The sequence below is a fragment of the Festucalex cinctus genome, chromosome 5 (assembly GCF_051991245.1).
Source record: "Festucalex cinctus isolate MCC-2025b chromosome 5, RoL_Fcin_1.0, whole genome shotgun sequence".
Taxonomy (NCBI): Eukaryota; Metazoa; Chordata; class Actinopteri; order Syngnathiformes; family Syngnathidae; genus Festucalex; species Festucalex cinctus.
The window spans coordinates 20,653,098-20,678,411 of record NC_135415.1 but is presented as its reverse complement, the minus strand read 5'-3'; the positions used below and the strand labels follow the sequence as shown (position 1 = coordinate 20,678,411).

Sequence of the window (25,314 nt, the reverse complement as noted above, 5' to 3'; positions counted from 1 at the left end):
CATGTTACTTCAGCAGTCATATGTCAAGAGTGCTAAATGAAAACGTTCATAACCAAGAAGTAGAAATGTTTTCTGGAAACAAACTTTTATTGCAGTGGAAGTACACCAGTCAAGGTTAATGACTTGCATGACGGTAAAAAATAGTCATGCAAATGGCACATTAGTGATGACATAAGAGTCCACAAAACAATATTTTTGACATTGAAAACCAGAAATGAATATTGCTCATGTGCTGCAAAAACTGGCCAGGACCAAAAGTCCATACAGTGGTGCCTTGACTTCAACATTTTAATGTGTTCCGTGACCGTTTACTACCATGACATCACTGCTAGTGTTGTTCGTGTTATTCTCATTTTTACTTTTAGTTTAACAGTAAACTTTAAACTTGGTATACTAACAAATATATTGTTAGCATTTTGTTGGAAGAACTGTCTGTGTCAAATTTTTGCCCTCAAAACAAAAAATAAACCAACCGAGGGCTTGCTTCTACAAAACTTTGTAAGTCAGGTCACGCTTAATCGAGGTACAGCTGCATTGTCAATAGGCTTTTGCTAAACATCATCTTTTGCTTAAACACCGTCATACACCTTATAAATACAAAAATACTTGCAACATGGCACTTAAACACCATCTTTAAGTGTATTAATTTTGTGATTATTTTTTCTAGTAGCCTTAGAAACGTTCATGGCCGGATAAGGTGACAAAAACAAAACGTTTGGCAGGAAAATGACACATCATACTGTAGTGTGTATGTGACTTGAACAGAAGCAAACAGTTCACTTTTCACATGTAAAAGTGCTCATAATAATCCCAACAACAGACTATTATTAAGACTGAACAGAAAACCTTTTGGTAAACTTGAGTGTGATATTATCAGGCAACTTGACACATCATACTGTATATATACACAGTATCAACCAACCAATAGGAATCCCCCAATGAATTGTAATTCACTGTAAAGAGACTATATAAAGATTAAAATAAAAACAAAGTAAAAAGTCACACATTTATGGCAAGTGTGAAGGAAACATGGAGGTGCAGACAACTGGGGATCCTAAAAGCACTTTTGTACCGGGTGACAGCATCGTGTGTGCGTCTGTGTTTTCACTCGTCAGATTTCATCTTCATCTGCGCCTGCATCTGAGCGATCATCTCTTGCATGCGTCTCAGCTACAGGAAAGGCAAAGCACAGTACAAAGTGTTGATGATGATGAGAGGCAGTGAGAGTAAAAATAACATTTGGGAAAATACTGGAGTAAGCAGGCTATTTACTGCCATCTTGTGAGGAGAAAGGAGAACTACACAAGGTACATGTAGGGTTTTACTTTTTTGCATTGGAATTTTTTTTTTAAATATATTTTTAAAAACTCATGAAAATTGAGCAGTTAAAATGGTTAATTCATCTTGATGTTATATTTTTTATTTTTATTTTATTTTTATTTTTATTGTATTCATTTATTAGTCACAGCTTTTCTGGGTTTGGTCATGTGACACTCACAATGTACTTTGACGTCAATTTCCGTTGACAGCAGAGGGCAGTAGAATGACAAAATGGCTGCCCCATGAGATGAATGAAAAGGGGTAGATTAATCTGTTGAAATTCTTATACTCAAATGATGTGTATTTATGGTTTGTATTGTTCTATTTTTCTTGCATTTCAACAACAACAACAAAAACTCTCAGAGCAACACAAAAACTAGACAAAATAACGTCATATTTCAAGAGGGCCATTGTCTGAGTTTTTTTTTTTTTTTTTTCAAATGGAGGTCATTCCCACGATAAAAGTGGGCCAGGACTTCCGGACAGGAAGTGAGGTCCTACACTGGCTGACATATATAATGTGTATTGTTTACAATCAGCTCTGATTGCAGCTGCCTTTGTAACACAAACAGATCATCAAGGATCATTAGGAAGCTGACCGTTGCCAAACAACATGCAAGTTGCATAGGCCAAATGTGTAAACAATACAGTCCATATAAAAGATAACAGACTCATTTGACTACTGGGCATGTGTGTGTGTGTGTGTACCTCCGCCTCTTTCTGCAGCAGTATCTGGTCCTTATCCATCACATCCTCATCCACAGCTCTACGGCAAACCAAACATTCCGGGATGAAACACGGAAACAAGCAGCTCCTCGGCAGTGTTATCTAACAGAAAAGCATCTTACCTTCCGGCTCTCTTCAGCCTCTCTGAGCGGAAGTTCTCGTAATGCAGGTCCTGAGTCACCTCCTGCAGGTCTTGCATGTGCGTCCTGCAACAGGCACAGCACACGTGTGGATTAGGTTTTCGGGGACAAATTTCTGAAGTTGCTGGAAGAACATCGGGGTCAATTTCTCAGCACTCACACGAGCATGGTGCGCAGTTTGAGGAAGTCGTTGTGTTCGGGGTTCTCCACCTCCACAACCCCCCACGGGTACAGGCGACCGCGGATCTTCTTGCCCTTCACCTCGATCAGCTGGTTAGAGCCGATCACAGCAAAGGGAATGCTGGCCTGCAATTCATTGCAATTCATTTAGACTGTTATGGGGATTTTCATTTCATTTAGTTTGGGAGATAGTAAACAATTCTTGGGGAAAAAAAAGAGGCTTCAATCTGTTTATTTCCATTCCCAGTTGCAGTTTAATATCAAACTAAACATAAAACTGAGAGTTCCATTTTGTGTATCTAAAGCAACCACATAACATTGATTCAGGAATGTCCGCTAGCTAAATGCTAACAGACAATGAAAACCACCATGGTTACGCTAACAAATAGCATTGGTGAGTGTGCAACAAATATCAGCACAAAATGTGCAGCAACATACGTAGAATAATATAACAATACTCGCAGGCATATATTCTTCATCCTCTGTGAAGAATGACTAATAATATTATTGCCTCTTACTAAGTCACTAACCAACTTTTCTCCATTTGTGTCTGTATGTTTGTAGTATACTGTACTACCCTTGGTGGCCAATGTGCGCACACCAAAAGGAGCACAATGTGCTACAGAGTAAAATATTTCATTACTTTAATTTTTTTTAGAATTTTTCTTATTATATAATAGCTAACTAAAAAAATCAAACATTCACTAGCTCAAGCAATTAGAACATTGCGTAACAATCCAGTTTTTAATAGGGATGGGCGTGTACCAACAGCAGCTATTGATATCGTGCCGATACCTCTTGTGACCATTCACAATCAATAATTAGAAATTAGAAACATAGAAAATTGTGATTCATTTCAATGCTATATTGGGATGTATAGGTTTTTGTTAAAAAAATTCTGCCATTGTTTTTTTTTTTTTGTGTGGAGGGGTGGTGGGTTATTTTATGTATCAAAAGTATTAGTGATATGGGCACTTGTTATCGGTGACTAATCAAGAAGGTCTGAAAAAAGTGGTATCAACGCAATTAAAATTAGGTAGGAATCCACAAATTTACTTTCCTGTGTTTCATGACTCTATAAGTTTCACTTTTTGAATTGAACTACGGGAAAAAAAAGAAGTTTTTGCCAACATATTTAAATTTACTGAGGTGCACTTTTGCACAAACATATATAGAAGTGTGTGAATGAAGCTGAATGTGGACTTTCTCACCAGCAGGCGGAGACAAAGTTATAGTGTAGACACGCACCTTGAGGACTCTGGTCTGTTCCTTGAACTCCTCATCCTCGTCCGAGTCGGCATCGGGGAGCTGATAGATTCGAATCCCGTGTTCTGCGATCTCGTCCAGGATCTGAAAGCCAGGAAAAAAAAAAAAAAAAAAGGGTGAGCCGGCCGGGGTCATGACCACGTTGCGAACACTCCCTTCTCCAAGCCTCTCTGATCCCGAGTCAGATCAGATGTGCAAACCCAAAAAAATAAAACTAATACTCGAAGGAGCACCTACACATCCACACTAAAACACAAGTCTTTGTTTCAAGCACGCTGGCGCTCGTGGTGAAAATAACAGCTGCGGATGAGAGCCGTAAACAGAGAAGAAGGAAGCCCCACACACCAACAGGTGGGTGGGAGCACGTATGCAAGTTGTTGCGGCAACACACTTAATTAAAACCCCCGCGGAGGACACGAGTGTGCACACACAAAAGGGGGTGGAAGGTGAAAAATAAGTCGCCTGTGTGTGTGTTTTCAAATCTAAAAACAGTCATAAAGAGTCAACTTCTCACAGGCTTCCATTCAAAGCTGCTGAGGGCCGAGACGTATGAAAACAAAGGGGGCTTTCTTTACCCTGACCATGGGACACATGTCAGTATTTATTATTCTAAACATCAAGGCAGCATTTTTCTTTTGTATTCCCGGGATTGTACTGTATTGTTATGTAACGGAGCCAAGAAACGTCAAGACTTGTTTTCCTGACTTTTGGGGGCCACTTTCATGTAGGGCCGAGTATAAAGGGACTGCGGTGAGTCAGCTCCGATCCCGGGAAGTGACAGCAGGTTTTCCAACGGAGAGCAGCTCCTGTTTGCACATTTGTTATGGCTAACGTTTGTTTTCTCAGTGAGGCATATGTGCATAACGTACGTGTCTGTGTGCGTGGGAGGTTGGGTCAGGTATTGTTGTGGTGCAGATGTAAAAACAAACATGCTTTGCACAAGAGCAAGGCTTCTTCTCAACGACTCCAACATGGTAGCGCGACTTTGGTTTTTTTTGGTGAGAAAATAAACATGCTTCACACAATGGCAGGAAACAAAGAAACAAACAACAAACCGACAGTACAGTAGTTGGATGGTGTGGATTTGATTGGCTTCATTAGTGTTCTTCTTGAGAATTTTATCTTAATTCCTAGACAGTGTTATTTTAGTCTAACAATGTGCCTACCAATTTACAATACTAATTACTTTGCCTGAAAGAAAAGAAAAGCAGAATTAGGCAACAGACAGGGAGCAGAGCCGAGCTTATCTTTACATTTAAAATACCAAGGAAGTCCTCGGTTCCAGTCATACAGCTGCGATTTACGGTAAACTGAATTTATACTCAGAAATTGAGTTGATAATGGCCTCATATGAAGCTTCGCCCACTTCCGCTGAATAAAAACAGTTTAAATTGACACATGATGTGGTATGCATTCCTTCTGTAATGTTTTGGTTTAATCTGACCCAAAAAAACATCAATATAAGACATTTTTTGTTTGTTTGTTCAAAAGGTTTATGCAAGACTCTCTTCCTCTTTAATTTGGATTTCAATTTCAGTGGCAGCGGTTGGGCGTGTATGCCAAATCCATTAATCCCCCTTTTACTTCAAACTAATAACACACATGCCTAGTGATAAGAAACATAGATCAAATTCAGTGTTCAGAAAAATGTTAATTTCTTCTTCCTAACAAATGCAATGAAAGAAAACAAAAAAAAAACACTATTCAGTTGGACATCGCTCTTCTTAATGTGATTTCCCACCCCACCGTCAAAAACAAGTTTGAGATAGGCTATTTGTGGTCCCTACTCAGCCAGGATTGTCGGCAACCACCGTGGTTTGCTCATTTGTCAAGCAAATTAATCATCATCTATCATCATTGAAGCCTTTGACAATAACTTTTTAATAATGACCAAAATAAACACACGTGCTAACATTAGCTTAGCAGCTAGCTGTTCTATTGCTCTCATCACTCCAGTACAGTCAACCACCACAGATTCACGAATAAAGAAGCACATTGAAGGATGGAATCCCCCTTGGCCATGTGGATTGTGGACAAAAGCGAGAATGAAGAAATTGATGTAAGATAAGCATGACATTTTATTAAAGTACTTTGGGATCGATGCAAAAATGGACACGTGGTGCACAAATCGGCACTGTGGTTGTTTCACCGGATAAAGATACGTGCTCAGCAACATGTGGCAAGTTGTAAGGCGTGACACCTATAATCATGAACAGGTGCCAGAATCAGGGCCTGCCTTCCTCCAAATCCTTGTTGTCTCCTGCAGTTTTGCTTAATCCCTCTTGCTTCACCGCACTCTCCTCCTAGGAGTTTTGTATTTTTGTTGGCGCACAAAAGTTGGCAGCGGGGGCCATCTTGATTTTATGACCATCCTGTGCAGCTACAAGACACCCCCACTCACTCCAAGCTGTTATGCTTGGCTATGCAACTCCACTCAGTGTCGTCAAGGCAGCGAACAATGCCCCTCGAGGGTCAACCTCAATATTAATTAGAAAAGGAAGCCTGAGCTTCTGGTTAACACTGTAGCTTAATAGGAAGCATTGTTTCTGGAAAAATATCAATGCCGACATTATAAAAAATATCAGGGTGGAGGCTGATGTTTTTAGATTTAGTTCAATTCCAGTAAGATGACGTAAAAAAAAAGGCTACCTGCTAAACATAAAGCAAGGAATGGGGTGGAGTGAACTCATCATTAAAGCGATCAACTATTAAATCCTGCTGACCTGCAGAAAGAATAATATTTACGTTTTCCTTCTCACAAGCTAAGCCACAAAAACACCATTAACACCTTCTGAGGGATTACAAAAAAAGTTGACAATATAACAAAGAAAAGAGAGCAACACAGGGTGTGACTGTCATAAACAGTGACCACACATACACATTACAAAGTTGAAATCACAGTTGTTGAAGACAGAGCCGAGCCTCCTCTGGTCTGGCTGACCACTGGGAACAATACTTGGAAGTAGAAATGAGCTCGGGAGCACTCTTAGGAAATCAACAACGTTGAGAGCGAGAGCGCAATCCAACCAGGAAAAAAAAAAAAAGAAAAAGAAAAAAGAGCGCACTTGAGGAGGCAGAACTCCATCAAGCTTCACTAATTACTTCTGTAAATGTACAGAAAAGCTCTCCATCTGCTTCCAAATGCACTTGCTCCTAAGGAATGTGCACCACAAAAGAGGAAAGAAGCAAGAAAAACATAGCCCGCTGAGAAAAGCGACTACAAGTAACATTTATGTAACCTCGCAGCTGCCTGCCAGCTTCTGCGGAGCCGCTGCGGGGATGAAAGCTTTGCATCACTTTAAGATGAACTTTATTAGCATGTACCATAACGAGAAAATCAACTCTTTTGAGTGGATGCAGAGGTTATCCAAGGGCAATAGTTGTGCGCCAGCTGGACAGTAATGTGTCAATATGGAGATTCTTGTAAACTACAAACTGAGATAAGAACACTCAGCAAAGCAAGAGAAAGAATGTTATATTTTTATATGAATCACATTTCATTTTTTTTAGTGGAGAGGCATTTGTACTGTAAGCTGTGCTGCCAATGAAAAATATGAATAAGAATAAGAAATGTCTTTGTGTTCGGTTTGCTATTTGCATTTTTTGTCTTTTCTTTAATGCTATAAAGGTGGCGGCAAATCCCTGAAAGTATAACATTGCTGTCAAGAAGGTTCTTGACAGTGAGGGAATACTGTACATTGCATTTGTCACGGGTGGTACGTTTCCTAATCCCTTGCGATTGGTGAATTGCCACAAATAGACAACTTTTTTTTAATTTAGGCCTCTAATAAGTCATTACGAAACACGAACCCCCCACATAGTTCCCACCCTTCTAAACACGTGTTACACTTAATAAATTTAATTTGACTCAACTTAAAACTGCAGATTGAGGAATACAGTAAATACTTTACGAGCACTATAAAACCTTGTGCTTCTGGCAAAGTTCTTGGTCTTCCAATTAGAAGACGAAGACGAAAAAGATGACGACAAAGACAACATTGAAGAGGAAGCTATGCAGATTTAGCCTCACTCATGACGCATTTCATATTTGTACTCTACATCCGTCGATTTTTCTATGCTGCTTTTCCTGTTCAGGGTTGTGGAGCGCTCAAGTCTATTCCAGCTGATTTAAGGTGAAAGGCAGATTATACCTTCGGCTGGTCGCCAGTAAATCCTACAGCGCATATAGAGACAACCATTCACTCGCATTTCACACAGACACTCAGTTAGCCCAAAAGGTCTTCAAAAAAGCATTTTTTTTTTTTAAATAAATAGTTTGAGGTGTCACAAAAGCAAAAATATTAGCATCGTGGTCATATTGCTCTGCTTACATTTTGTTTTCACAAAAAGCTTATTTTTTTTTTCCACATTTTGGTCAGAAAACTGTGTTTTTAGTGAAATCACATTCTATATTTGATTATTAAAAATTGAGGGAAAAGTTCCAAAATACCGTTGTTGTTTTTTTTCCTGGTGAAAGAATAGAATCTAGTAATTCTTTTACCATGTTAAGTGCTTAAATTGTCACACTACACAATATTTTTTGAGTCTTGGAACATCAATGAAAATGTTCTAAAACTGCTGGCAATATGAAATCTCTGCCAGTGAATATTAAGCAGAAAAATGCCGGTGCGTTCTTTCTTTCTTTCTTTCTTTCATCAATTAATTTGTGAGCCATTTATTTTTAATAGTAATACTGTAGAAGACTAAATTGTCCATTTGTGTGAATGTGAGTGTGACCGGTGGTTTGCCTAATGGTCAGTCCAGGGCCTACTAATGAGAACAATTGCTATAAAAAAAACAAAAAACAAAAAAAACAAAAACTAAACTAAACTAAAGTTGCGTTTTCAGTCTCCACTCAACATCAGTTGGCGTACAACCCTGTTTCACTTTAGATATAAATGATCTTGTGTAGTCAGCCCCTGAGATGTCTACATCCAGGAAACAATAATGAAGTTAACTGTTGTCCCCAGGGAGTCTTTCTGAGGACCAAGGCGCCTCAACAATACCTGATGATGAACAAGGGGCCGCGTCTCTCGCATATCTGGCCGCCACCTCACTTCTCTGATCTCGTGTAATCTGGCGTCAAGTCTTGGGAAAAACAGTCGAGGGGAGGAGCAGTACCATGAGTGATTTTTGTGTCTCCCACCCATCTGAGCTGCACAGACTCACAAAGTGGCACAGTAAGAAACAATACCACTGTGTGCACAGGATTAACGATTCTTTACGCACATTCCAACTAGATCCCATCAGGGTCTGAAGGACAGTTCAGACTGGAACGGACCGGACCATAACAGCTGGATTTGTTCTAATGGAAAGTACCGAGGAAGTCAGGGCAGCCTTGGTAACGTCGAGGCGTCACATGACTTCACAGTGATCAACGTCCTCACACACCTCCCTCCCTCCCATTGTCTTGCTGTAAGACTTTGCACATTTGAGACCACCCATTTTTCCCTGTGATCAAAGAGCATGGAGAGGAACAATTGAGCTATTCAAGTAATCTTGTGCCCCGCAACCCTTGTGAGGAATAAGCGGTCAAAAAAATGGATGGATGAAGTAATCTTGTGTTTAAGGCACATTTGGAAAGGGGACAAGTGCAAGGCACGCATTTTTCAAACACAAGTCACACTCTGCTGTTCAGCACCAAATCAAAAGGCTCTTGAGTGTATAAAGAGACCCTCTTGGTGATTCCACAGCAAGAAGAAAACGGATCATTGTGTTCTCAAGAGCAGCTTGCTTAATGAAGAAAAGTGCATATTTATTGTTTTAAACCGGGGAGATCGGAGCATGCCCTGGCACGACGACTATGGCAGGGCACAAAAATAAATATGTCCGCGTGTTTCAAACAGTGGCAGGAAAAAGTGGCCTCATACATTAAAACACACAAAGGGTGACATGACGACGTGCCGAGGATTGCTGCTAACACGAAGAATGAGACAGTTGAACTGAAAATAGAGAATTGTGTGTTGTTTTCCTTTGTATGAAAACAGCTTTAGACTAGAGATGGGCTTAGTAAATGACAAATTGGTTGTTACGAATTGTTGTTTTTTATAATCAAACCGATGTGAAATGGTGTGCACTACTTGGCTACAACCAGCAGAGGCGCTGTTGATTATGTCTCGACTAGTTTTGCGTCCAAAGAAGAACTACATTCACATCATCAGCTGAGAGAAGTTAAACTACACATACGCAATGGCACCTCCTCCAGGCACCGTTAGTCTTCTCAATACAACATTGGCAGAAAAGGAGTAGTTCATAACATTAAAGGGAAAGAAAAAATAATCACTAAATACTCTAAAATAAATTGACGGGTTATTTCCCCTCATCTTCAAGCAAGGAAATTTGCCAGTCCCAACATAAACATACAGTAAACTTTATTTCTCCCATAACTTGTCTGCAAGTGAAACATTTAAGAAACACAATACACCGTTCACCTTTAAATTTCCCTTTAAAAAAAAAAAACAAAAAAACAAAAACTCAGAAATCCCACCTGGCCTTTACTAGCTCAACACACCTCACTGCTGTTGAAACAGCTTTAAGGTTCTGTTTTTGTACTCGAAAAAAAACACAGGCTGGTACGATCATCCGGGACAAAAATGTGTCCCTGAGGGGCCGTAGGATTTGTTCACACAGCAGCGCATGCTCGAGTGCTTTGGGGAGACGACATTGAGGCAGACAATGAGGGGAAAACTGTGACTGCGCCCCGGCCGGGGGTGAAATACAGCAGCTGAGCGGCCAAACGTGAGGGTGGGAGGGAGCGAGAGTCCAGCGCGGGAGGGAGAGAGTCGGTGCAATAAGGATGGGGGAGAGACAAAAAAAAAAAAAAAAAAAAAAGAAAAGGTGGCTGAGAGAAGAAAGGAGAGGGGATGAGGACATGGAATGGGAAAAGCCAGGATAGAGGAAGCAGAAGGGAGCGGAGAGGAAAAAGTACACCACTATTGTCTATTGCCAAAATGCTCATGCAAGAAAAGAAGAGATGATTTGTTCTCTAACACATGTCAAACTTTGATTTTGTACAGTAATCTTCACGAAGACAAACACAAAAGATACAGCCAAGCTGAGGGTGACGCATGTCAAAAATGCAATCCATGCGAGATTCTGATAAACACTGAACGGGTGATTCAGAAATCTTGACTTTTTCCTCAAAAGCTTTAAACATGCAGTGCAGCCTTGCATAATTTCGGCTCCAGAGTCACTTAAAAAGCGTTTGATGTAAAGTAGGAAAGAACTCTAAAAGTTTGTCCTAACTGAATGAGTTGCAAAAGTTGAAAATGACAAGTGAACTGGCAAGTGATGAACGCAAGCACGATGAAATCCTTAATGACTGTGTAAAGTTTTATACGGCTGGAAGGAAGCCGACTTCCTGGATGAGCTGTCCACTGAATGCACTTGAAGCTGAAAGATGTGTCCTTCTGCTTCAATTGGCAAGATCACCCTGCAAAAAATAGTTGTTTTACTACACGTAAAAAAGGACAGCAGGGTTTTGTACCCCATCTAAACCAGATGTCCACTGTTTTCTCAGTTGAGACAAGAACAAAAAGCAGTAAAGCTGATTGAGACCCATGCCCCACACAGGATATGACTGTAAAGGCCCCAGACTGAGCGAGAGGATCAGCCTCTCAATATAGCCTCCTCTGGGCAATTTATGAGCAGGAGACCACCGCAACCCAGCCGAAGGAAATTGGCATTACAGCAGGCAGAAGGAAAAGGCAAGAGGTAGAAGAGGGGAAAGAGGAAACAAGTCGACTGAGCGAAAAACAGTCAGACAAAGAAAACATTTGCAAGACTAAATTTTTCTTCTCCCGCTTTGTCCGTGAATCTGAGTTGCTTGAGGCAACAGGTTTTCTCCTGACGTGAGTTGTGACACATTGCAGGAAATGTATTATTGTTCTGTACAAGCTGTTTCCCCTCGCTTTAACAAGAGAAAGTGCATACCAAGGTGGGAGGTCTCACTTACTGAGGGACAAATGCCCGACAAACCCCCCCTCACAACAAATAAATATTGTGGGAGAAATTCTGCAGGTTATGCATCATCACTCTTCAAGGCTGCTGGCACTGGAAGCAGCAGAGGAAGGCGTGTTGCGCCACTCTGCTCTACTGGACATTATGACAGGATGCGCACGTGTTCGCATAAGAACCACTTCAGCTAATCTGATCCAGGCAGCAAAATGCTATTTGATCAACTTAGGAGACATTATTATGAGCATGATTTTTCTTATAAAGTAACATTTTTTCTAAACAATTTTTCCAATACAAAATTGAATTGCAGTAATCTCCTGCTATATTACATGATGACATACTTGAAAAAGTGTGTTTTTATAAGTTTAAAAGGGGAATTCAACCCAAAAAGTTACTTTAGGACATTATGTTCAACGCTCCCCCACTAGTCTAAACACGGCATTCTGATTAATATTGTGTTTGTGGACTACGAGTTAAGCAGCAAACTACACCCGTTATTATCCATCTCAAGGGGCGTCCATTTTTTGCCTTGCTGTCGGCTGAAAAGGACATCACAGTTGCTCAGGTATCAGGTAACGACCAATCACGGCTACGCTTCAGAAAGCAGGTCAGTCAGTCCCCTACGCTGTAGTGAGACATCTGCACACACTGTTGCCCATCCATTTAATGGAACTGTCAGGCTGGTGTGAACTCAGTGGGATGACCAACTGATGTTGACACATACCGCAAATGGCAACAAGTCCCGGTAAATTGTGACAGTTTCCAGTAAATTGCAATTGGGATATTTTCCCCCCTCTAGCAAAAGACGTGTCAGTCAAAGCAATATGCATCACGCGAGGCCTGATACCTGACCCGACCCTGTGTATTTTCATACATCAGTGGCTTTTCTAGGAACCAACCACATTTGTCTGGTGTCAAGTATTTGTCAATACTTGTACACATTTTGTGATGTTTTCTGCAGTTTAGGACTGAGGTCAGCAGTGGCAGGAAACAAATGTTTTGCTCGATCCAAACTGCCACAGGAAGGGTTGATGGGAGGTTACAACACAAAGCGACCCGACCAAGTACGATTCGGTTGATAGGCCCCTTCTGGACAATTGTACACAATGGAGGAATTTCACATCTGACGTGAGAACCACTCACACCTCCATTCAAACTATTACTGCCCTCCAGACAGCAATAGTGGATGGAAATCTTCCTGGCTCAATTCAAAAGTTGACTTTGAACTAATCAGGTGCATGGAGAAAAGGAAAAAACAATGGTGTGACCTTTAAGTCCAAAACTGTCAAAACAACGAACAAATGACAACTCCCGAATGATTATGAAACTCAACTTTAATTTTCATATTGCAATTTTTGAAAGTCATTAATGTGCAGTGTAAATTGTTCCTATATTGATTTTGAACATTTGACATCAAATTGTTACTCCATCTCGACGACTGATGTAATCAAGTTTACAGTAAGCTAAATTCAACTGTTGTGTGACCAATTCCACAAAATGCCGCCTCAGTGATTTTTTTAAAGCAGCCTTGCTGTGCAAAACCTTCAGCAAACCAAATTTCCTGTGAATGTGAAAAGGCTCCTTTGAGCTGGTGCCCTGATGCCTGCCAGACCACCGGCTCCGGGGCCTGAATGAGGCACAGGAGGGGAGGTCTGAGCTTTGAAGGGGTAGCTGGGGTGACTTCCAATTAAAAAGCCCCCAGGTTGAAAAAGTAATTTATGTCGGAGCGCAATCAGAGGCAGGAAAAGCCTGCGATGAATGCGATCAGCTGTGACGTGTGTATTGTCCTACTGCGTCCTTCCACCTATCGTCAGCAGGAAACTTGGGAGCGTGCAAGCGGCCGGACACTTGGAGGTTCTCCAAAAGGAAATATGAAGGACGAGCTGAGACTGGATGAAATGAGCTCATCTACGTTGTAAACACCCGCTTTGCCATACTTTGATATTGTTCAACAAACACATAAATCAGTGAAGTCCCTCCAGGAAGGCACACATTTACTTCCTCACATAAACACAAGCCATTAAATATGTACATGTGATTGTTGGTAGTGCATTAGATCAACTTTGTGCCTGTGTATCATCAGCCTTACCCGCCTCTTCAAACGATCCCTCTCCCTCAGCGTCAGCGTATCAGCCTTAGCAATGACCGGGACGATATTAACTTTGCTGTGGATGGCCTTCATAAACTCCACATCCAAAGGCTTTAGGCTGGAGGGGGGTGAAAGATGACAATATGAAAAAAGATCTCAAGAACAAGAGGGCAGAGAGCGCTTACGTGATTACACTGAATAATCTAACACAAAAGAACTGACCTGAGGTATTTAATGACGTTCGTATAAATTAAAAACACAAATCAAGGGAAAACAATACTATAAAACTATAAAGCGTAATCTTAGTGTTGTATTAAGTCAGCAAGTATTTACATACCCATGTCCAAAAGGCGATATGAAGTAGAAGCAGCAGTGCACCCTGTTGTCCACAATGTGCCGTCGGTTGAGGCCGCTCTCGTCGTGGAGGTATCGCTCAAACTGATTGTCGATGTACTGAATGATGGTCTTGAAACTTCATGGCGCCATGCGGGATCGAAAAAGAAAAGGGCGTGAGCAGGGACGACCACCATCAACATGAAACCTTGAGATTCGAATGCCCCTAAAACCTGAAATTGGACAATTTGAACTAAAACGTACACCTTTGGCAGATTGTTGGATCTAGTGATTAGCACGTCTGCCTCAAAGATCTGAGGTTGGGGGTTCAAATCTGGACTCTGGCCTTCCTGTGTGGAATTAATTGTACATCTTACCTCCAGCTTCCTTCCACATTCCAAAAACGTGCAGGTTACTTTAATTACTGGTAAAGACTAAACTGTCATTGGTCTGGCCTGAGGCCTTTTCAGAGATTCAAACATAGACCCTCAGAACTGCTAACCACTAGTCTTCTGTACCGCCTGCCAAGTAGGCAATCAAAATAAATAAAAAAGAATGAAAAGAATGGAACATAAATTATCTGCACTTAGTATTAATATGAAGAGACCTTGCAAATAGCAGTTGTAATTGCCATTTGTGCGGGTCATAAAAACATCTCTTGTATGAGACTTAACAGTGTTAAGATGTTACTTAAAACATTGTCTGTACAGTTAATAAAGATATCATGATGATGACCATTTTAGCCCATGGGAAAAATATATTCTTAAGTCGGAAGTCAATTGGCAATCCTGAACAGATTGTGCTTGACCTTGGAAGGTTCCACTGTAGCCATTTAAAACAGGGCATATCCCGTCATTAAAATGAATCAAAATAACTTTTCACATTTAATTTCCTGAAAGCGATTAATGACATATTAACAGTTTTTTGGACACATTCACAATATGTTAGTGTAACACCACTGGCATGTCAGTCGTGTGGACACAGGGAGGGGGGGATGTAGCGAAAAGGGAGTCAAGGATGAAATTTAAGAAGGGAGTCGAGGACAGGAGGTAAGGATAAGAAAGCACACGTTTCCTGAGATGTTTTCACTCCTTCCTCCAAGGCAAACAAACACACCAGTCCTGGCTGTTGATGGCGTCGCCGTAGCCCGGCGTATCCACCACGGTGAGGCGGAGCTTCACTCCCCTCTCTTCGATCTCCACTGTCGATGCCTCGATCTGCACCGTCCTCTCGATCTTTTCTGTGGAGCGGGAGAGTGGTTGGCGGGTGTCGAAAACAGAGACAGCACCCTCGTGGTCTCACAATATTTGTAAATTCCACAACGGGTTGTGCAACGTTGTCTCAACCTTTGGCTACACGCAGGTTACGTGAAATGCTTTTGTCATATAAAAAGTTTGTACAGATTGACCCTGGGGATGGGGGAGTGGGTTTGGATCATTGTTTAAAGCCCAAGTAAGGCATTCCCAGCATTCCTGTCGAAATAATGCTCAGCTGGAGACACTGTAGCAGGCATTTTGCTATTATTACAGTGTGTGCGTGCGTGGAAACGCGCATGCGTCTGTGGGAGTTTACCTGCAGCGCCAGGAATGTAGCGCTCAGGGTAGAGATCAGTGAGGAACAAGCTGTTTATCAGTGTCGATTTGCCCAAACCAGACTCCCCTGAAATCAAAGAGAGGCAACACACAGTATCATTAAAGTGTCAGAACACCTCATGTCACACATGATGGCAGTTACAATGTTTAAAACTCCAAATAAAACACCCACCTACAACCATGAGGGTAAATTCAAATCCTTTTTTCACAGACTTTCTGTGAACTTGGTTTGGGAGGTTTGCAAAGCCCACATACCCAGTTGCATCAGGGAACTGTAGGAAACAATAATTTATGTTGGGGGCAATCAAAAATATTAACAACAATGACACATTTCACCACCAACATTTTGCTCGGGCATTTGCATGTATACGTGAGTCTAAACTCAGTGTGACTCACCTTTCCTTTTTCTCCAGACTGAGACATTGCTGATGTGTACAGGAGAGGCCTGTCAAACCTGCCAGTAAATAAAACACAAGAGATTCTGTTTAAATAAACTGCTTTCTTGAACAAGTATCTTACTTTAAATGTCTCACGCATTTTCAATTTATCTAATTATTTGTTTCTTAATTCAAGGAGACAACATAAGTACTGTTTGTAGAATAGATTATGCTAACCTTTGAATTACCATTAAAGAGTATAAGGGTACGAAAGTTTTGGAACACCTGGTCATTATACCTCCAGGAATTGAAAAAAAAAAATAGAGTAAGGCTCCACCTTTGTAGCTATGAACGGTTTTCCACTCACTCCTTGCAATCTGTGGGACATTTGTCCATTCATGCAGAAAAACAATTATGAGGTAAAAGGTCACTGATGTTGGATGTGAGAAAGGGACTGCTGGCTCACAATCTATGAGTAGTTCACCCTGAGTGGGCTAACGCCATGTTGTAATTTTTAAGGTACTGTAAATTCAAGTTCATCGATGAATAGAGAAAAGGCATACGATTCATATGAAAAGTGGTTGAAATTAATTTCAGTGGTTTAGTTCTAATTTTGATGCGGGAGCAGTCGATTAGTGCACTTCTCCTGATTCATCAGTGCAATAAATGGGCCAACTCTCATTTCCAAGATGGCCGCCCGCCCGCACTGGTTAAAAAATGCCCCCCCCTCAAAAAAAATGAATAAAAAACCCAGACCTTCAGTTCAGAGCTTGACAGAAGAACTTAAGTACTTCCTTAGTTTGGGCACCAAGTGCCTCTGTATGTTACTTTAAGAGACTGTTATTTAGCATTGCCCATGAAATATTGATAGTTTTGACAGATATTGGCAATAAACTAAAATCTTAAGAAAGTGATTTCTGTCAAAAAAAGTCTTCCACACCAAACACCTTTCCCCAAACGGTGCCCACAAAGTAGGAAGCAATTATCCAAATGCTCGATTTAGTCCGTCAAATTTCACACACCTTTTAGCATCTCAAGCAGGAAGCATTAGAACATGCAAGGCACCTTTCAGCAGCTTCATGCAAACACTTCCATCCATATTGAAGATCACATTCTTGATATGAATGTACTTCGGTACTAAAGAGCTCCCTGGGCGCCAAGTTTGTTCCAAAACCTCCATTAAACTGTTGTAGTGGTCCCTGTGTGTGCCCTCCCCACTCTATGACCCTGAACAGACGACAGGGCAACAAGCCGGCATGATAAATTAGCCACATAATGACCAAGCAGGAAAAACAGGCTCCATTTTATCATCAACACACTGGCCCTTGACATGTGGAGTGTGATAAGCATACGAAGGAGGCAGACGGCTGTACGATGCCAAACAGAGATGCACTCACAGGGGTGGTGGTGGCATGGGAACCTTAACTGACCTTTCTCCACTGGCATGTGACACATCGGTGGGCACTTAGTGGGCGCATTTCACACGGTTGAACTGAATTAGATGGTGGCAGCCCGCACATCAGCATGATAGTGAGGGGACTATCTATCAAACTGACAATGCGGTTTCAGCGCAGCTGCACGGGGAACAATGGTTGTTTATTCCTCTGCTTCCCAAAAAGTCTTCCTTTAGACATTGACGTGGCAACATTAACCTCAGTCCTGATTGTTAGGGAAAGGATTAAAGATGTCTTATACATTGATCCCATTTCAGTCCACAAAATTGACAATTATTTGTCTAGCTATGTTTCACGTACGGAACACTGTCATACGTACCACAATGGAGAGACGACAAAGAAAATTGAACAGGTTGCATTTGGTATTTTGGACAATAGAAATACAAGACGTTTCTCCATCCATTTTTTTTTTCATCACGGGTGAGCTGCAGCCCATCTCAGCTGATTTTATGCACTCTGGACAGGCTGCCAGCCAGAAACTACAAGACGTTGGGTACTGAAATAGCTACCAGTTGCCATAGTTCGCTATAGTACATGGAAGTCCATGCAGTGGAAATTGGAAAGAAGTCAAAGTGGACAAGATAAAGTGCAACGCCACATGCTAAAACTAAAATCCAGAGTACTTCATAATTAAAGAATTCCACCAAAAGTAGGTTGGTTAATATCAGTATTCGGTACTATCCTAATTTCAAACATGATTCTCTAGCAAGAATGCCTGGTCTAAGACAGAAATAGCATGCGATTTCAACAAACAATTTGTATCAAACCACCTTGGTACCCACACAAACAAGGCATAAATAGCTGAGTAAATTAGTACATTAACTTCATTATTTAATAAGCTAACGTCATTTTTAAGTAGGGTAAACGATATTGAGAACAGTATCAACAATAACATGTCAATGAATGATTGTGTTTCTTTGTTCGTGAACCGCAAACTTAATGAAGAGCCCGCACACTTGGGCACCCATACCCACTTACACAAAAGTGTTATTTCTCGACCAGCTCTGTGGGAACCGGCATTATTAATAACATTTCAATATCACAGTGGTAACATTACAAGGACATCACAACAGGGCGGACAAGCAGGAGGCACACTTCATTAATAATGGCCATTTAATCAGCCGGGTGGTTCAGCTGCTTACACACCCACACACAACTATTAAGAAGCCAGACGTGAGGAGGATTAAACTGTTTGAGCCAAAAGTGAAAAGGCCACCTTCAGTGAAGCCAAACATGTTGGCATGTAATGCATTTACAGTTTTGTTTTGTTTTTTTAATTGGTTGGAGGCAGCCCAAGCAGAACTACTTACCCTCCAAGCAAGTCGTGAAGGTCCTATTGTAGAGAATGGAGAAACACTAAAATAGTACGTGATACTTATTTCAGTAATACTACATACACTACAAAAGTATAAAAGACCAATGGTCTTTTATCTGGTAACACATCATGGGAACCCCGCAGACAGTCTATTAAACAATCATACAAAGAGATGTTTGGCTCAGGTAAAGACACAGTTGTTGACAGGGGGAGGGGGTGGATTATTAATAATTACTGTCTGGGGGGGGAGTTACCGTGGCGGACAGTAATAATAAAGACATGATATTAGTCTATAAGCCAAGGTTTCAGCAACAATTACAAATATGAGCCCAGTGGGCAGGAAAAGGTTCCACAATAGACGGCGGGATGGGAAAACCTTTCAAGCATGAAGAAAGTACTGGACCTCTTTAGAACACAAACACCGAGTTTAAAGTTCAGGATGGACCCTTTATGGTTCTGGGGGCATGATCGGAAATGACTGAAACAAGTGGAGTGGAGTCATATAGCAACAAAGTGATATCCTGACACGCTCGTCCACACAGCTGTTGTCGAGCACAATGAAGAATGCTAGCGGTGATTACATTTAATGCGAAACTAAAACTTCAGCTGCAGACGGACAAAACACTTTCGTAAATATATGCTTGATGAACCACTAATGATAATATAGTGTTTCAGAAAGGTTCCAGGACTAGTGTCACAAAAAAAAGTTATATGTCAAACCTCCTTCAATACACGATGAGCAACCAGGACATCTAAAGATTCTGCAGCATTTGCTTTGTTCAGTGTGTGAGAAGCGGTGAGCTAACAATGCCATGAGCATCTGACAATTCCTGGCCAAAAAAGGAAAGAAAACCTTCAAGATGAAGGCTCCTACTTTCGTGTACCGGGGATCAGGATCAAAGGAGTTGCCTCCTCAAACACAAGACCGGGATGATGACCTCGACGGGCCGTCAACAACGCGATGTTGTGTAATGCTTTGAAGGGTTTTTATTCACAAATAAGAAGTATAGTTTATTTTTAAAACATAGGTGCTATGACAGCATAAAAATTAGACATTGTCTATAAATGTGTTTTGCAGAATAAACAAAACTGGAAAAGTCACAAGTTAACAGGGGAAGTCTGGGGAGGTGCAGGTTTCGTGAGGTCCACAAAAACAGGCCTTTTTAGGAACTGAAAACGTTTGTAAGCACTAGATGTCTTATAACGCAACAGTCTGTCAAATCCAGCACAAACTGGCTGGGACACACTCACCCTCGTTTAGTCATGCTATGTTCAGCCTCCGAGGTTATAAATTAGCAGAGGTAAATGAAGCTCGTTGCAAAAAACAAAAGAGCAAAGCACCATCGACAGAGATGTGATTTTGGCTTTTTAACCCCCCCCCCCATATGCTAAATGAGGAAGCTCTTTTAACAATTAAGATATGAGTAATTTGTAGTTGACAAGTTGTTTTGATTGGTTGTTGGAAGATTATAGTTTTCCCATATTTTAATCAGTGTTATTAAATTAATAGCAGGGAGAGTAAATGGCCAGCTTCCTCAATTATCTTCTTTAAGCATTCTGTTTAGCTTAAAGTTAATTTGATTCAGGAGGTTCATCACAGATTAGCTACCTGTCATAACCACCCATCCAAGGAATAATTCTCTTTCAAAGCTTTTGCCCTTCTTTTCACTTTTTTGTATCTCTTCAATTGGTGATCTGGAATGAGGAGGAACAGATTGTGAGTACATGTGATTTGATCTGTTTTGAAATTATTGTGTGAATCATTAACTCTTGTCAGTAATCAAAATATATTCCATATTAAATGATTTTGCTTTGCGATTGGGTTGAATATTAATCAAGTAATAAATCAAGAAAGACAAAATGTGGTTTAGAGTTTTTATGTGTGTTGTCACCTTAATCATTGATTTTTTTAAATCCTACTTTCACTTTCCTGCTTTAAAACTTTATTCTTACTATTTGAGTCATACTTTGAAATACCTTAATGATCGCTTATCGAATAGATAACAATTTCAAATAAATGTTAGCTGTGCTCCAAAAATCCTATAAGGTTACTTCGGCTTACATAAATAAAATAATACAAGCCCTTGCAGTTCTAATAAGGACAGCTAAACATATTTAGGTCTCTACAAGTGCAAACGATCATAGGGAGGGAGCCGCTGTAAAAAGAGTGTGATTAGATTTATATCCTTAAATCATTAAAGGTTACTCTTTAAGGGTGTTAATCTAATGGAAGCTGGGGCTGACATTCTAAAACTGGGGCGGTGAGAACCTAAACGAATCCTTTTCGACGCCAGCTTAGAGAGTCCCCGTCACCTCTGTAAATTCCGTGTTACTACGGTTGGAGACAAAGGGAGACTTTAACCCTTTATAACGGAGAGTTGGCCAGGTAAGAGAGATCCGACACCGTGCTGGAGCAACATTTTGACCTTGGTCCGTGTTATATATATATATTTTTTTTACTCTTTCCTAAGATCAAGGGGACATCAAGGGGACTCTTAATGACATAGACGACATCAAGATGGCCGTGACAACTGAGCCGCAGTGGATCCTGGAAAAATTCTTCCAGATTACTTCCTTGAGGAAACTTGTAGTTTGAATTTGAAATTCATCTTTTGTAACACCAGTCCTGGAATGTTTCTAACACCTCATAAAACAAATACATTTCTCAATAAGACAACAACAAAATGCTCAAAATGGACACCTTTAGTCATTCCTTCACTTTGTGAATTAAATTCATAACAGGAATGAGCTGATATTAGCGACGTCATTTAGACATGTTATCTTCCTCAGTAAGAAGTCTGGAAAACGTATTACAAACTGACTTTAAAAGCGAGATTGCACCTGTAACCCGCGCCAATGTTTTCCTGCCCTATCTGCTCGTAAAAAGGGTCGGACTGACAATAGAAAATGTTAAACGTGTTCAATATTTATGGTCGCAAATCCCACAACATCCGCATTATGACAGACATCTGGTTCAGGGGAGGAGGCTGGTGATATAGTTATGTGCACACCAAGTGCGGTCATTTTTTTCTTGTCATAATGTGTGTGTTTTTTTCACGTTTTAAAAATCGTTAAATATGAACCTCGTGATGTTTCAGATAATTTCTTTCTTTTCAAATCACTTATTCGGGCTGGTTTGCCTAAAGAATAAGCCAGTCCTCCTGCCTTGTGCGCTACTTGGAACCTTGTAGAATGGGAGGAAAAGCGTCTTTAAAAAATGTGCCAGTCTTACCCAATGTGACGCCCAATGCGAGGTTATGTATGGCGCCGACCTCCATCACCAATTTAAATGCAACTTTTCTTTTAAGAAATCTGTCACCTTACTTTTAATAGCACCAAGGCCTCCTACTGTTTGGTATAATGTAGTAGAGGTTATTACAGATACGAAGTGGCACTGTCTATTTTATTTATTTTTTTAGTTTAGGCTTTATTTAAAAAAATTAAAAAAATACAGTCCACATGTATACTTATCACTGTTTCATGAAAAATGAAAAGTTGGACGTGATAAGGCCATAGATGTATTTGCAATGTTGTTGTAATCTGATTTATGATTTGCTGATTTATTTTTAAACTTTATGCCACACTTTTGGTAGAATTTTGTGAAATTGTCATGGTAAACGTTTAAAATATAGCAATTCATAGTTTTTAATAACATTAATTCATAGTTTAGTTCCCTTAGTTTTAGTGTAATCCTTATCTATAATAACAAAACATTATGTAAAAATAAATTTGCTATTGTTTTTTTAACACATCAAAGGAAGATTATTTTTTGATTGTCTTTGTTAAAATCACATTTGTGTAAAATCACAATTAAATTACTTTTCAAAACCGTTCTGCCCTAATTCACTTCTGGACAATTTAGGGATTTCAACTGTTCAAATGTTTTTGTTTTGTTTGTCTTGTTTCAATTTTGTAGGAAGCCAGAGTGCCCGCAGAAAACCTATGAAAGCATGCTGTGAACATTAAACTCCTCACTCTTGTGGGAATCAAACCCAGAACTTCAGACTCTGACTATGTGAGACAAACATGCTTACCACTACAGTACCGTGCTGTTCTTTTCCTCCCCTTCTTTCAGTATAATGGGGTCTACACAATACGTAGCGGTTTTTCAAAAAAAACAAAAACAAAAAACAAAACAAAACAAAACCCCCCCGAAAACGAGCAGATGAAAAATAGTGTTGAATTAAAATTGGAGTTATGTAACGAGAGCATTCACTAGCGCAAGAGTACTTATTATTGTCAATATGAATCACGTTGTTTGTCCATTCACACCACACTGCCAAGTAGGAGGACGCCTCCCCTGCGTAGCTTGTAACACCAGACAGATGTCTTACTTGGCGCTCCTGTGCCGCTCACTGTTTAGGTCGCAGGAAGGAGAAAGGTCAGAAAGCGGTGAAGGAGCTCGGAGCAGAGACTCAGGACGTCTTTCGCTATGCTATTGTCCTCGTGACGGTGCAACGATCTGTGTTAGGCTCCGTCAAAAGCTAAATTGTTGAGAAAAAAAAATAAGTCAGAGATTACATCTCAGTGAGAAAGAAAAGTAAATTTGCACGTTTCCACTGACTAAAAACACAAGATGAATGATAATTCCTCAATAGTGGCCCCCTGCCACATTTCAGACAATGAAAATACATGATTGTTTCCTCTGTTATAGTGGAGGAAGACATTTACATTTGCGCCACTTTACAATCAAAGGTCAAGGATTAATCAGATGTTAAGAGGAATGTTATACAAGAGGAGATTTGCGGGTAACGTGAATGTCGATGATTTGAATGGGCTGTAGATTAGGCTTTTATGTGGTACTGATTTAGGAGCACAATAAAATGCGGTTTCCCCACCGTTGTGTATGAAGCAGGACAATGGGAAAATAAATGAGCTCTATTGAAGCCCATTTTCAAATGAGACATTGGGTAATAGCTGGTTACAGTGAGGGCAGCTTGAAAAGTGTGCGAATGACACAGCACTGCTTGTACTCATGTGTAATTTATGTACAGTACTGCATTCTCGTCCCTTGGTAGGATACCGCACAGCTATGATTAATAACAATGCATTACTAGGGTTCATTGAGGGGTAGCACGGTGATCTCGTGGTAAGCACATCTGCCTCAAGGTTCTGAGGTTCAGTTCTTGGGCCTTCCTAAATGGGGTTTTCAATGTGTACTCCACTCCAAAAACATGCATGAGAAGGTTAATTGTAGACTCTAACGTGAATGTGTCGGTCTATATGAGCCCTGCGATTGGCTGGTGACCGCTCCTTGTTATTTAGGCAGCTTTATGAACTAATTCATAAAGTGTTTAATTAGATTCACAGCAGAGGCCCAGATTTTAGATTGCCGATGATCAGATTAATTTATGGCCGCCCAAATTGTAATTACAATTAAAATTCAATTAATTGTGCAGCCCTATGTGAGTATAATGACAATTTCATTCAATAAAATATTTGTTCTCTTATTTATTTATATAAATACCAGTATTTAAGATGTGTTTGTTAAATAGTTTACGCCTGTGTGGTGATGGCCTGTGGGACACTAGTGGGTGTACTAGTGTCACTAGGGTCCACCACACCCAGTTTGTCTCTCAGACAAACACGGACGTTCTAAACAACTGAATTGTCAATTTGTCATCATTACCATTCGCAATGCGCATGCAAGTGTCTTTTTAGTTTATTTCAACCAACTACGTTGGGAAGGACCGTCCAATAAACTTAAGTGTGTTAGCATAATGACTTTAGCCAGCAACAGTTGGTACTCCGACTGTTGTTGTCATGTTGCCAGCTAAGTTCGACTGAGAACCTCCCTGCTGCTTTTTTCCTCCCCTCTCTCTCTTTCGCACACTTGGTTAACAAAAACACACACACGAAACCACCCGCATTCACAACTTACCTGAACTTTGAGATAAAGTTTGTGAACAAGAGCCTTTCGTTTGAAGCCGCTGTCCCAGCCCAGGAAAGGAGACGCGGAAGCCGCTCGCCAAGAGACCGCCCTGAGCCCTCGTCCAGTCTGGGTTCGGTTCTCGCTGTTGACGCCATTACGGTTCAGCTGCCTGGAACCAAGCATAGTTTTGCTCCAAGATGGCGGCAGCAGTGTGACAGTTTCGTTGATGATTCTTCACTTGCTTTTAATGCGTGAAATAAAACCTTTCGTGAGCGTTAAACTCACATTTTTTATTACAGATATATAGCAAAGATTACTAGCTTGATGTGCATTATAACAGCTTGGTTTAAAGTTGACGTTTTTGCTTAATGTTTTATCCGTGATTTTTATTTTTTTTGCTTACCTGCCGCCCCCCTCCCCTTTATTGCATGTGTGTATTTCATTACAAGTGTTTTTTTTTTTTTTTTTTTTTTTTTTTAAAGCTGATTTGGATAAAAGGTTTCAAATAGTTGTTAAAATTACCCCAAGCCAATGAAAAATATTATGTGTGCTTCTGAAATCGTAAAAGAAAGTAATTCCAAAATACTGTCAAGTACTATATTTGTGAAATCGGTAGATATTTTCAATAGTTTTGGATTGGTCGATTTTGAGTTTTAACAGTCAAGTAAAAGTGACATTGCATTCGAAAATGTAT

The 25,314-nt window shown here is 40.4% G+C and overlaps 1 protein-coding gene across 2 annotated transcripts; it reads right to left on the bottom strand.

Moving 5' to 3' along the window:
- Positions 1-66: 66 nt before the first annotated feature.
- Positions 67-24,896, bottom strand: LOC144018438 (septin-2). Of its 2 annotated transcripts, XM_077520563.1 has the most exons (13): positions 24,630-24,773; positions 23,083-23,232; positions 15,999-16,056; positions 15,775-15,874; positions 15,583-15,669; positions 15,127-15,250; positions 14,015-14,149; positions 13,678-13,795; positions 3,615-3,716; positions 2,347-2,492; positions 2,169-2,252; positions 2,029-2,086; positions 67-1,170 (listed from the first exon to the last, which is right to left on the bottom strand). In XM_077520563.1, the coding sequence occupies exons 3-13, from the start codon at positions 16,023-16,025 to the stop codon at positions 1,105-1,107; spliced, it is 1,047 nt and encodes a 348-aa protein (XP_077376689.1). In that variant the 5' UTR covers positions 16,026-16,056; positions 23,083-23,232; positions 24,630-24,773; the 3' UTR covers positions 67-1,104. The 2 variants fall into 2 exon arrangements, with proteins under 2 accessions (XP_077376689.1, XP_077376688.1); XM_077520562.1 differs by lacking the exon at positions 23,083-23,232 and having other exon boundaries at positions 24,630-24,896.
- Between the last annotated feature and the right edge of the window lie 418 nt (positions 24,897-25,314).